General features: G+C 41.6%; 1 protein-coding gene across 5 annotated transcripts in view; it reads left to right on the top strand.

Moving 5' to 3' along the window:
* Positions 1-7,041: 7,041 nt before the first annotated feature.
* KCNT1 (potassium sodium-activated channel subfamily T member 1) overlaps positions 7,042-14,274 on the top strand; it is a 221,020-nt gene continuing 213,787 nt past the window's right edge. For all 5 annotated transcript variants that reach the window (XM_031954966.1, XM_031954969.1, XM_031954967.1 and 2 more), the window contains exon 1: positions 7,042-8,158. In XM_031954966.1, the coding sequence (XP_031810826.1) occupies positions 8,019-8,158 (140 nt within the window). In that variant the 5' untranslated portion in view covers positions 7,042-8,018. The remainder of the gene's footprint in view (positions 8,159-14,274) is intronic.

The raw sequence follows: 14,274 nt of genomic DNA, 5'->3' as shown, positions 1-14,274 counted from the left end.
ATAAACAACAAAACAATTTTGACACTCGTTTCCTATTTCTTCTACCTGTTTGCTCTTCTCAATTGCCACGTTGTTTATTTTACTTTCACAAGATCTCTCCCATTCATCCCCTCTTCTTTCATATGACCCCTATTCCTTCTCAGACTTTCATCACATCTCATCTGGACAACTGAAATAGTATCTTGATTAATCTCTGTCTCATCTTTCTCTCCTTTCCAATACATTTTCCTCATAGCCACCAAACTGATATCCCTTAAAGACAGACTGTGATTTTCTTGCTCAAGAAATTCCAATGACTCCCTATTACCTCTAGAATAATTCTCTGATTTGGCGTTTAAAATCCTTCACAATTTCGCTTCGGTGAATATTTGCAGGCTCATTTCATGTTATTCTCCTTCATATACCATTTTCTAGTTAGATTGACCTCTTTGCTGTTCCCTCTACATCATATCACATTTTCAGTGTCTCACTACTTCTTCACTTTCATCTCTTTGAAACCATAGCATCTTTCAAGGCTCACTTCAAGTACCACTTCTTAGAGTAGGTTTTTTTTCTGGGTTTCCTACTTCACTCCCTTTAATAGTTAAGACACTCTCTATTTTCTCCATAATTATTTTATATTTATTTTGCATATATTTGTCTCCATATATGTGGCTCACCCCCACCAGCCTTAAAGAAGGCTGTTTTTTGCCTAGGACTCTTCAGTGCTTAGGACTTAGTAGGAAGTTAATAAGTATTTTTGAATTAGTTCCCAATCCAATTTAATAAACATTTATTAGAAACCTACTATGTACCAGATACTCTGCTAAATGATGGATGAGTATACAATTAATAAAAATAAATCCAGTCCCTGCCTTCAAAAAGCCTAAATATAATGGGTGGCTTGTACAAAACAAAATAATAGAAATGAGGAACAATTGATATGATCAGTTAGTTAGACAACAATATTAAGCATTTAACTATGTGCCAAACACAGCTTTGGTCTCAGGGAGACCTTGCCCTTGACATTATAAAAGCATGACTATGAGCAACTGATGGCACAGAAGATAGCAAGCCAGTAAGGTAGTCAAATCAGGAAGACAAATTTGTATCTGACCTCAGGTACTGACTGGCAATATGAGCCTGTACAAATCATTTAACTTCTGTTTCCTCAGTTTCCTCATCTATAAAATGGGAAATATTTAATATCACTTACGTCCCAGGAGAGAGGATCTAATAAGATAATAATTGTAAAGTATCTAGCATCTGGTATATAGTAGGTCCTATATACAACTATTATTATTAAATCATTTAACCTCTAAGTGTTACTAGGCAAATCTTTAAGGTAGTATTGCTCAAACTCTTTGGCTTCAAAACCCCTTTATACTCTTAAAAATTATTGAGGACTTCGATCCCCAAGAGCATTTGTTTATATGGGTTATATCTATGAATAGTTACTTTATTAAAAGTTAAAAGTTTTATTATTATTATTAAAAATAATTTTGACCTCAAGGATTCCCTGAAAGACTCTTGGAAATCTCAGGGATCCTCAGAAAACATTGAGAGCTTCTGTTTTGAGACTATAAATTACAGATGAGTTGCTCATTTGCATTGTGGGAAGCAATTTCCACATTGGGTGAGCCTTATGCAAGGGAACTCACAGGTACAAACCAATAATAGAAATATCTTATTTTTGCATAGTTCTTTAGTGCTCTTACAATACTTTTAAATGAAAACAGCTTAGGAAAGAATCACAAGCCAGCTGTCCCAGTTCACAGTCCTCTAAATTGCACGGTTTATATCTGGGCCCTTTTTGTCTAGACCTTATCTCCCTATTACCTGTCTTTCCTCCAGGCCTTCCTCTGTCCTATACATATCCTTGTCCAGTTAGATTCTGACAGAGACAAAATTATCTGATAAATTAAGTTGCTCTGCGTGATTAGATATATTCCTGTTTAAGATTAATAGAAACCTGAAAAATAATACTTAGCTACAAGCAGTAAAGCTATTTCTGTGTCTACTATATTTCTGAATCCACCTTTCTAGTCTCTACCCTTTCACCTGCCACTACATACACAGCAGAGATCGTATGGTATACTAGAAAAAGTTATAAATTGATAGGCTGCCTGAAATGTGGCTTCAAATCCTGTTTCAGCCATTTGCCAGCAGTATAATTTTGGACAAATTACTTAACCCCCTTGAGCCTGAGTTCCCTCATTTGCATAATGAGAGTGGTAGACTAGATCATCTCTAAGGGCCTTTCCAACTCTAAATCCTGTGTTCCTACCCTTCTGACCCCTGAGGAAGTGCCCATTATGGCCAAAGCAGAAGAAGCTGAATGTTTAGGATATGCACCTAGAAAACGGAAAATCTCTTTGTGTTTGTATTGAATTGACTTGGGGATTCTCTTCCAGCACACCACCCTCCACCCACCACCCTACTAAGCAAAACACAGCCAACTGTCTAAGTCTCTCCTATTTATGTTGCTAACACAAAGCAGAGAAGGGATCTGAACAACACTTTAGAATACTCTCTTAGGAATTGTGGGGCAATGGGTGGCTCAAGGCTGGGCCCAACATCAGGAAAACATCTTCCTGAGCTCAGGCCTCCTCACTAGCCATGACCTTGGACAAGTCACTTAACTCTATTTGCCTCAGTTTCCTCATCTGTAAAAAGAGCTAGAGAAGGGAACAGTAAACCACTCCAGTGTCTTTGCCAAGAAAACCCAAGTGAAAGTGACTGAAACAACAATAATAGAGGATTTGCTGAGCTGAGAGTACAAATAGAATTTGCCTCGGTGTTATGGTAAATTTATGTGTGTAAATTTATGTGCACATACTCGGGCTCAGGCTTATGAATGCATCTCTGTGTACATAATGTATATCCTGGAATATGTGTGTCCACTTACGTGAGTGTGAGGCTATGGTTCATTAGGGAACCATCAAAATGCCTCTCTCCACCCACTCAGCCTGCCTTGTCTCACAGAGATGTAAAGCGGCGCTCATGGTGAGTCACCCTTTTCCTGTCCCCAAGGAGCATGTCGTGAGGCAGTCACTGGCAGAGCACAGGCAGGCTTAATTTCTGAAACTCCAGTGAAACTCAATCCTGTCTCTAGCTAGCAAGGAGCATCCCAAAAGCCTTGCCCACATAAGATCTCAATAAGTATGAACTGAATGATTTGAATAATTGACTTGATGCACAAGAAGCATTCACTATTTAAAAAAAAAAACCTGCTGCCAAAAAAATAATAACAAATCCCTTTCAGAAAATGAAGAATCTTCCCACATGTCTGTGTTGCAAATCTAATCATTTATCTTCTTTTTTTTAATTATAACTTATATATATATATATATAACTTATTAATAGAGCCCATGCCAGGGTAATTTTTTGCAACATTATTCCTTGCACTCACTTCTGTTCCAACTTTTCCCCTCCCTCCTTCCACCCCCTCCCCCAGATGGCAAGCAGTCCTATACATGTTAAATATGTCACAATATATCCTAGATACAATATATGTGTGCAGAACAGAACAGTTCTCTTATTGCACAGGAAGAATTGGATTCAGAAGGTAAAAATAACCCGGGAAGAAAAACAAAAATACAGACAGTTTACATTCATTTCCCAGTGTTCTTTCTTTGGGTGTAGCTGCTTCTGTCCATCATTGATCAATTGAAACTAAGTTAGATCTTCTCTTTGTCGAAGAAATCCATTTCCATCAGAATACATCCTCATACAGTATCGTTGTTGAAGTATATAATGATCTCCTGGTTCTGCTTATTTCACTCAGCATCAGTTCATATAAATCTCTCCAAGCCTTTCTGTATTCATGCTGCTGGTCATTTCTTACAGAACAATAATATTCCATAACATTCATATACCACAATTTATTCAGTCATTCTCCAATTGATGGGCATCCATTCATTTCCCGGTTTCTGGCCACCTCAAAGAGGGCTGCCACAAACATTTTGGCACATACAGGTCCCTTCCCCTTCTTTAGTATCTCTTTGGAGTATAAGCCCAGTAGTAGCACTGATGGGTCAAAGGGTATGCACAGTTTGATAACTTTTTGAGCATAGTTCCAAACTGCTCTCCAGAATGGCTGGATGTATTCACAATTCCACCAACAATGTATCAGTGTCCCAGTTTTCCCACATCCCCTCCAACATTCTGTGTTATCTTTCCCTGTCATTCTAGTCAGTCTGAGAGGTGCGTAGTGGTATCTCAGAATTGTCTTAATTCACATTTCTCTGATTAATAATGACTTGGAGATAAATTTCATATGGCGAAATAGTTTCAATTTCTTCATCTGAGAATTGTCTGTTCATATCCTTTGAATCATTTATCTTCCAAGTTTGCTCAATGGAAGGCATAAGTAAACCTGATTTTTAACATCTAAAGAACCCAAATGGGCCTCAGATTTTTTCCATTAATGGAATAAGTGGGTTGGACTAGGGGGCCCTTCCAACCTTCAATCTGTGATCCTGGATCTTCCATAAAGCTCTAAGGACACGAGTGTCTCCTCACGGTACAGATGCAATGACGCTGAGAGAGGGGATGTTAAAATAACCTCATTTTACCTTCATTTTACCCCTCTTGGGGCCTTCCTCACAAAGCCTCCCCTTCACTTCTCAGGAAGAGAACAGCAGATGCATTGGCTAAAAGCCCCAGATGCCAAGGACTGCCAATGCTGTTGTCGTCCTTCAGTCATGTCCAGTTCTATGTGACCTCCTGAACTTGCCCATGGAGTTTTCTTGGCCAATGCACTGGAGTGGTTTGCCGTTTCCTTCTCCAGTGTGTCCCCAATTTACAGACAAGGAATTGGACAAATAGGGTGTAAGTGATGTGCTCAGGGTCACGGAGCTAGTAAGTGTCTCAAGCCAGACCTAAACACAGACCTTCCTGATTCCAGGCCTGGTGCTCTATCCACTGTACTTCCTAGCCATCCTCTGACTAACAGGGTAATCTTAAACAAATCACTTCTCCTCTGTGGGCCTTAGTTTATATAAATTCCTTAGTTTTGCCCTGATAGGAGGAAGGAGGTTGGCCCAAATTACATCTTAATGTTCCTTCAAGCTCAAAAATATGAGATATCCTGGTCCCTCTGAAGCTGGACCACTCAGTGTGCTTCACAAATTAATGCTCTAAAATGTGTGTGTATACTGTTAAAAGAAATAAACAATGGAGTGTGTATCTAGTGTGACAATTAAGTGAGAGGTGATTGAGGATGAACTTATAATCAACCAGAAATAGCTGAGTTCAAAATCAGAGTTCCTCTGATATTAAATGTATAATTAAGGTCAAATCACTCTCAGAGTTTCTTTGAAGCTCAGCTTCCTTATCTGTAAAATTAGCATAACACCTGTTACCTTCCTCCTGGGGTTGACATAAGCTCTAAATTAGCCGGTTGCCAAGTGCTTTTCCCAAATTGGTCTGCAATCCTAGAGAGGAAGTCACACTGGAATACCTGAGTTCGAATGCCACCTCACCTCTGACATTCAATCTATGACCATTGGCAGGTCACTTAGGTTTAGTGTCTCTAACTCTCATTTTTCTGGTTTGTAAAATGAGGATAATAATCTTATATTATTTACTTATAAAGGAAGCTGGATGGCAAATGAAAAATTGAAGTCAGAAAGAACTGAGTTCAAATCCAGTATCAGACACCAGAGGTGTCCTTGCCTCAGTTTCTTCATATGTAAAATAGGGAAAATAATAGCATCTACCTCCCAGGTGGTTGTAAAGATCAAATGAAATATTTGTAAAGCACTTATCACAGTTCCTGGCACTATAAGTGCTAGATTAAATACTATCTTTTACTATTAATATTACTTCATGATTGTTGTAAAACTCAAAATAATATATGTTGTAAAGAAATTTAGACTTCTTAAAGTGTTATATTATAAAAATAGCTAGCATTTATGTAGCTCTTTAAGACTTTCAAAGTGCTTTAGAAATATTATCTCATTTTTTTTCTTTGCAACAACCCTGAGAGGTGAATACTAATTTTTTTTACAGATGAAGAAACTGAGGGAGACAGATACTGACTTACCCCAGGTCATGAAGCTAATAAGAATCTGAGATGGAATTTGAATTAAGGTCTTCCTGACTCCAGGTGCAGCACTTTATCCACCCTGTCATTGATGTCTATATTAACGTCAATTCCTATTTTTTACAATAGTAATTATTATGATCCTATTTCGTAGCGTCTTTGGTAAGGGGAGGAAATACCACTTCTCTCCCCATTAATCTGTGTCCTTATCTTGTGCTACCTTCTCACTTAGCTCACTTTATAGGAGGAAGTATTGTGGTTCATTTAAGAGCCCTCAAGTTGAAATCAGGAGCTCCTATCTCTGCTACTAATCTGCTGCCTGATATTAGAGAATCTTTTTGGCATATGGGAGAAAACAAAACCAGGACGCATCTTGCGCAGCTTCCAAGGCTCGGTCGCCGTTCTGGGTCCAGATTTTGAAAAATCCAGAGCTCCCTGTATTCACCAAACCGGTATTGTCTCTTAGCTCCCAGTCCCCCGCCAACAAGTTCTCCCACACGAACATACGAAATCAGGACTTAAAGAGAGTCCGTCATTATCACAAATCTTAAGGGCTTATACTGAATTTGCTTTCCCACGGCTTCTTCAGAGACACAGGGCAGACACTCTTTTCTCATGTGAAGAATGGAGAAAATGGTACGGGCCATGCCTGCTTTCTGGGGGTGTTTTAAGATTCGATATGATGTTTCTTATGCAAGTGATGGAGTGTTAACAGAATAAACTTGCAGAGCTCAGAGTAATCTTAAAGCATGAGATCGTAGACTTAGAAAAGGACAGGACCTTCAAAGCTATCTGAGCCAAACTTCTTCATTGAATAGATAAGGAAGAATAGATAAAGCTACAGATAAGGAAGGTAAGGCCGGAGAGGTTGGACTTTTTGAAGCACACCGGTAGCAAGGGAGAGTCAGGATCTGAAACTCAGACTAAAACCACTCCTTCCCATCGGTAACTCCTCTCCATTACGCAATGCGATTCCCTTGCTTTGAAGGAGCAGAAACAAACTCTGGGGGAAGGCACATGACTCGCCGGGCTTTTGCAGAAAATTATTGAACATCTAGACGGAGCTGGGATTCCAGCCTCCTGACCCCGATAGAGGGCTCCTTCTACTTTTTGCCAATTGCGTCACAACCGTAAAGATCCTGGTGAACCTTGTTTTATTGTAGGAGATTTAGCGTTATTCAGTCACGTCTGCTCTCCGCGACCCCATTTGGGGTTTCCTTGGCAAAAATGCTGGGGTAGTTGGCCATTTGCTTCCCTAGCCCACTCTGCGAGCGAGGAAGCCTGGACCGGGGTCGGGAGGCGTCTGAGGTCAGACTTGAACTCAAGGAGGACAGGAACCAGCCCTCTGCCCTCCGGCACCTCCCTCCTGCCCCCGCTGCTCTGGGGCTGCCCGAAGGAGAGCCCTAACGGAACTCGGGGCTGGCTGCAATCCCGGCCCATGACCGGCAGGGGGCGCCCTCCTACAGGAGGTGGGTCCCCTCCGGCTCGCCGCGGGGTTTGTAGCGAGGAAGAAAGCCCGGTAATAATGACAGCGTTTTACCCTCCCACCTTGCCCGGACAGCAGTGACGGGCTTCTTGGGAAAGCCCGCAGGCTAGGCTGCCCTCCACTGCCTCGGCCCCCGAGCCTTTGAGGTCGCGTCCGGCGCTGCGCGCCCAGCTCCGAGCCGGTTCCCAGGGGGAGCGGCCGAGCCGAAGAGGAGACTCCGGGCTCGGGCCCGCCCCCGGCCCCCCGCGCCCGCCCGCTCCGGGCAGCGCCCCCTCCCCGGAACATGCTGCCCGGCCCCTGCTCCCAGAGCCGCCGGGAGAGCGCCCCGGACCCTTCTCCGCGGGAGGCTCCGGGCCGCGCTCGCTGAGGAGCGCGCGCAGCAGAGCCGCCCCCTCCCCCCCGACGCCTCCCTCCCCCCGCCCCTCCCCCCGCCCCGCGCCGGTGCGGTCCCCGGGCCGGCTCCCGCGCCGGCCGCCCGGAGTCGCGGCTGCCGCTGGCCTCCCGATGCCGCTCTCGGAGGAGGAGTCCGCCACCTCGGGGCCGCCTCGGGCAGCAGCCGTCGGCGGCCGCGTCTGCTCCGAGTGCTACACCAACCAGACGTTCGTCTTCGACGATGGCCACGGCCGGGGCAGAGGCGCCCCCAGGTACGCTGGGTGGGGGGGTGGGGAGGGGGGTGGGGGGGGTGTGCAGCCGCAGGTCACGTTTGACCCTCCTCATCCCCCAAAGCTTCGGGTCTCTGAGATTGTCTCTATGCGACCTAGGGTCCAAGAAACGCCCCCCGCAGCCCCCCGGAGTGGCTGGCAGCTTCTGCTGTGGGAGCCCGGCGTGGGGGGGCCCTAAAGGACAAGCCCGTGTCAGGTGTGGTGCAGGGGCAGGGATCAGGGTGCATGGACGCTTGGGCTGAGCGTTTAGTTGAATTTGATACCAAACTAGTGCGAGTCTTAGGCTTCTGGGAGCCTGGGATGACACAGCGGTGGCCTTTTCCTTCCCTGAGAGGGGAACGGGTGTCATAGAGGTGGAGATGAGAGGGCGCAGGCTAGTTCGACAGATGGGGAAACTGAGATCAAGCAAGTAACGTGGGCGAAATAGGATGGGGGAGAGAGGCGATGGAGACATAGAGAAGCGAGACCCAGGTATTCCGGACCCGACGGTGCTCCGGCTTTGCATGGCAGATTTAGGGGCTAGAAGTCACGGTTCCCATCTCTGAATCAGTTCCAACTCCTTCATAAGGCTGGCTGAGGGGAGGGAGGGATGAAGGAAGGACCCAGTCTGGCTGCAGCAATACCCGCTTAGCAGGTGGCGACGCTTCACAGGGTGAAAAAGTGAAGTCTGCCCCACGTCCTGGGGCAGAGTGGGTCCGGACAGGAGAGGTTGTTTTCTATCATGTCATTGTGCTACTTGGACTCTCTACTGCCTTCTGTTCTCCCCGTCACTAATCATTAACCTGTTCTATCATCCTTCTCTTGAGCAAGTTGTGATAGTCTGTAATATGTCTACAAATTTGGAATGTGATATATGAATAGATGAATGGCTTTAGACAAAAAAAATAAACAGTTTACTGAGATCTGGGAATAAAAAAGGAGAGAGACAGACAGACAGACAGACAAAGTCTTCCCTCAAGGAGTTTACATCTAACATAGGGAGGGAAGAGGAGTAGCCCATATGGGGGGAAGTGGTATTGCCCAGGGAACTGGGTTTTTTTTCTGAGGGGTTACAGGGATACTGAATTTATCCACAGGGCAGTTCATTATCAAGACCTTGCCAGAAACAATAGTACTATTCATTTCATTATTGTTCCTAGAACAAAAAGTAGAAAATGTATATATTGGAAAGGGGAGGGATGAGGTGTACATATAACCACGGTAAAAGGACAGATAGATCATTGAAAGAGGTGAGAACCGTGGCTTTGTCTAAACTAATGAGTTTGCATTCACTTATTTGCCAGTCTAAATAGCTCAATCCCAGAGAAACAGTTCCCAAAATGAATGGATTAGTTTCTCAACAAAATGAGGGAATGGTTCCTGGAGATCTACCACAGATGATAATGTTCTAGGTGGGAAGTAGCAATACCATAGAAAAACAGAGGGCAAAATAGCAGGAGTGAATAGCCAGATAGAATGTGGAAATATGTCAATAGCTGTCAGTATCTATATACGGACTTGATATTGACAAACACAAAGTGTTAAGAGATAGAAGGAACTCTAAGGCATAGTTTTAAACATAATGTTCAAGCTGTAAAAAAAATCTTAAAGATTTCTTCATTTTGCAAGTGAGGAATTCTGGATCCAGAGAAGAGAAATAATTTGACCCACAGTATATAGAGAGTTAAGGGAAGAGCCTGGACGGACCCCAGGTTTCCCAGATTCTTTCCAGTCTTCTTTCTATATGTTGCCTCTACCTACCTATATACACATAAAGGTAAAACAATACTTTTCATTTGGGGGATAGGCTGGACCACATAATGCCTAAAGCTAGAACTTGCCTTTAAGTACTTATATCTGGGTACTGGAAGAATTAGATGCGGGCAGGGTTTTTGTACAGTTTATGAAGGTTGTTATTACATATTGTCCAGGGATTCTCACTAGTTCATTTGCTTTAAAGATCAAGGAAAGGTATATAAAGGATCAAATTTGCAGATACAGATGAGCTATCATCTCCTTAGTCCTAAACAGTGAGCCTAGGCTCTCACTGCAACTTGAAATGCATGATGAGCTGAGGATATATAAAGGTATAGAAGGTATTCCTCTTCATTGTTATTTCCATACTAAAGAACCTGCTATTCCTGACTTAAAAAGACTTTAAGACATGCTAGTGGAGGTTTTCAGAGAGGTTGTATATTGTTTTCTATTATTTTTTCTTTTCCTAAAACTGCGTTGGAGACATGATTCTAATCCCAGTTCTTCCCAACTTTCTCCATGTGTTAGTTGTTGATGGCAGAGTGGGTAGAAAGTCAGTCAAAAAGTCAAGGAAGAAAATAAATAGATGTATGGCCTCTGGCACATCATCTGTGTCTGTGGGTAAAATACTTAAACTCTCAGTGCCTCAGACAACTCAGAGACTGTTAAACAGACAAATCACCAATCTGTCTGTATTCATGGAAGTTCTTTGATGAAATGACAATCCTGGGTCCCCCTCCAAAAAAATCTAGAAGATCATCATCATTGTTGTTTTTTTTATCATTATCAGGTGAACAATTGTTATCATCAAAATGATGTCTAAGGGTTACAAGCCTCTTTCCTTATAATTCTATAAGGTATTATTGCAAATACTATTATTCCCATTTTACTTGTGAAGAAATTGGGGCCTGGAAGAAGGAAATGATTTGCTTAATTAATAAATATCAAAGCTGTTATTCAAACATAAAAGAGATGCAAGGATCCAGAAGAATCCACCCAGTTTAGTATGCTTGCTGTGAAGTCTCTTCTCTATTATCCTTAAATTACCTATTCTCACATATTCCATTACACATAAACTCCTACTCTCTTTCTCCAAAAAACTGGCCAAATGTAGCCTTCCTTAGATTTATTGCCAGCTCTGTTCAATTATCTTTTCCTATTTATTCAAATTTGCATAAAAAGTGATCACAAATATTACATGTGTGTGTATATAAGCTATGTGTACTCATACACAAATGTAAAAAGAGGCGGCCTTTAAATCTCAAGCTGCCTTTATTGCTGCTCCTTACTGATAACTCCTATGATTCCTGGCATGGTAACTCCCTCTTTCTCTATCCCTGGTCCTATCAACCCAGAGACAGATTCTCTCTACTAAAGGCATGCAATGATTATATTCTTTTCCTTTTCAAAATAACATTAAGATATCCAATCCAACCTCTCCACTTTACAGATGAAAAAATGAAAAGTAGAGAACAAAACCAGGTCTTCTGACTCCAATTCTTTGCACTATACCATGGCCTCTCTCACTCATTTTCAATCTTGAAACACAAGGTTTTCTACTCAAGTGCAAAGTAGGAATGGAGTTTATTGTTTGGAATAGATAAGATTATCTATTCCACTTTTGCATTCTACTATTCCTCTTTTATGTCCTCAAACATCAAGACTGTTTATTGAACTCTTATCACTGACCTATGAAAAAAAATCCCACCAGATTTTTTGCTCCCACATCCTAAACCCCATTTCCTTGTCCACCATTTCCTTAATAATGATACTTCTTCCCCTCTCAATGGGAAAGAAATGTTGGTGCACCCAATGTTGGGTGCACCTTATATAATACTAAAAGGTAATAATATTTACAATATCTTACTATAATTTATAGAGTTGCTCTGATATTCAAATGATATAATATATAGAAAGAACTATATAATTATAAGGCACTCCAATGGATCTGTGATCTCATCAATGTAGGTACTCCTTGCAACAATGAAAGTCATAATTTATCAATTCCATCCCATTTTGTGCAACCTTTTGTCCATTTTCTCCCATAAATCAGGTGTAAGATGCACCCAATGTTCCAAGGATACTTTTCTCATTCTTTTGAAATAATAGAAGTGCCATACCTCCTAAATGAACCAACAAACTAAGATCCATAAGCATTCAAAAATATTCAGCTAATTACACATAGGAAAAAAGAAGATGAAGAACATATGCATATTAAATTATTCAGTTCAATGGAAAACTCACAGAACTCATCCATCCATGCTTATATACTATAAATGGAAATATCTTTGCTATACACTAAAAATGGAAAGTATGTTGGGTGTAGAATTAATAAGATGAAGCCTGGGTGGGTTGTCTTTGATAAACTATGGAATTCTTCTAATATCTCTCAATCTTTTCCCTGAAAGAGAGGACCATCTTTTTAACTCTAATATTCCTCTGTTAATGTAATGTAATATGGCTAAGAACCAAAGAATTGAAGTTGAGAGTAATACAAAGGGCATTGGAAAGGATACATAGAGGGCAAGAGCAGTCTGGAACACATTAGATATATAGCATTGGAATAGCCACTAGCCCTATCACTGGGTGTGGTTTCCAACATGGTGGCCAAGCCCCATTAACACCTCCCCCCTCCCCAAATTGACTCGCTCTCCCCAACCCACTCATATAGTCACGTGTGGGTAAATTTTTCATAAGGGTGCCTGACCACAACTCAAGATCCTAGAAATAGATTTGATGTAGGAGTGTACATATTCATATAACTGACAAACTACTAAGCCCCGACCTATGTATGATTTTAACGAATCAATCATTAATGACATCTTAACTGTTAAACATGAAACATTTTCTCTACAAAGAAGGCAGACATTATAAAAATATGCATTAATAGAGCTTCCTTCCCCAAAAACAACTTATACTAGGACTGTCTAGGTTAACTGATCATTGCAGAACTCTGAAGCCTATTTCAGACACTGTCTCTGTTTCATGACTCAACATGCTTCAATTTACAGATTACTTCAAAACAATTAGGATCGACCCTGGGCAAATCACTTAACTCCAGTTGTCTCAGCAAAAAAAAAAAACAAAACGAAACAAAACAAAAAACCAACTAGGATCATGTGTTAAATCATATTTGTACAATACCCAGTGTTTGGCATAGGGTCTTCAACTGAATAAATGCTTAAAATTGGACAGCTAGTTGGTGCAATGGATAGAGCACCAGCCCTGAAGTCAGGAGGACCTGAGTTCAAATCTGCTCTCAGATACTTAACACTTCCTAACTGTGTGACCCTGGGCAAGTCACTTAACCCCAATTGCCTCAGCCAATAAATAAATAAATGCTTAAAATTGAATAAATGCTTGCTCAATTCAATTAAAAAAACCAAAGAAGGCAAAGTTGAAAATATTCATAAATCGATAAATATCAAAAAGCAGGAATAATCAAAATACAATCCCATAATACTGGATTATATATATAATACTACCCAGTATATATATGTAATTATATATATAATACTATCCAGTATATATACATAATTATACATATATATATATAATACTATATAATACTGGATTATATTCTCCCACCAATGTAATCCATTGAGGTCAAAGGACACACTACTTAGAGAAATTTATCAGTGAAGAATATGATTAGGAAGACCCCTGAACCTAGATGGTGCTGGTAGTCTCTTTTAGTTCTCTTTTAGAGAAAATAGTATATAGCAGATATCACCTTCCCTTCTGAGCTTCTCAAGTTTCCTATTGGACAATGGCATTTTCCTCTATTTTTAGGCTATGGCAGCATTGTAATCTTTCCGTGGAAAAGTTGTAAACCCGGTTTGTGCAACATTGCAGGTCAGCTCCCTTTTCTGGACCCTGAAACAACATTAAGCTATTTCAAGAACTGCCTTAAACAAGGAACTGCAAAATTCTTCAGTTCTATTTTCTAAAGCTCTAAAGAACTTCTCGGTCCTGAGAGAGAAGTTCAGGGCAAGATAGTGAAGCCCAAGAAGAGTTTTCTCTATCTCAGGCTGTCCATGGAGATGGTGCTGAAGGCGGACAGTTCCCGCCAGCTCTTCGCACCTGCAGTACTCTTATTTCCTACAATTGTCTCCGAGAGCATCTGCAGGGCTTTTCACTGATACCACCCTTCAAACTCTAGATGGTGCTAAAGAGCAATAACCCATATACTTTCCGCAGCGGGAGTGGTACTCTTCCTCCAATAGCTGGCAGAAGTTTCAGGCCAGCTGCCTGTGATCCGCTCTCAGCCTACTAAACTAAAGCAGTTGTTCTAATCATCTGATTCTTCTCGGCTAGAGTTCTTTCAAACAGCAGGGGGCAGTCTCTGTTACCAGCTTCTCTCT

The sequence above is a fragment of the Sarcophilus harrisii genome, chromosome 2, assembly GCF_902635505.1.
Source record: "Sarcophilus harrisii chromosome 2, mSarHar1.11, whole genome shotgun sequence".
NCBI lineage: Eukaryota > Metazoa > Chordata > Mammalia > Dasyuromorphia > Dasyuridae > Sarcophilus > Sarcophilus harrisii.
Note: the sequence above shows the minus strand (reverse complement) of the source record. Positions and strands in the feature narration are given on the sequence as shown.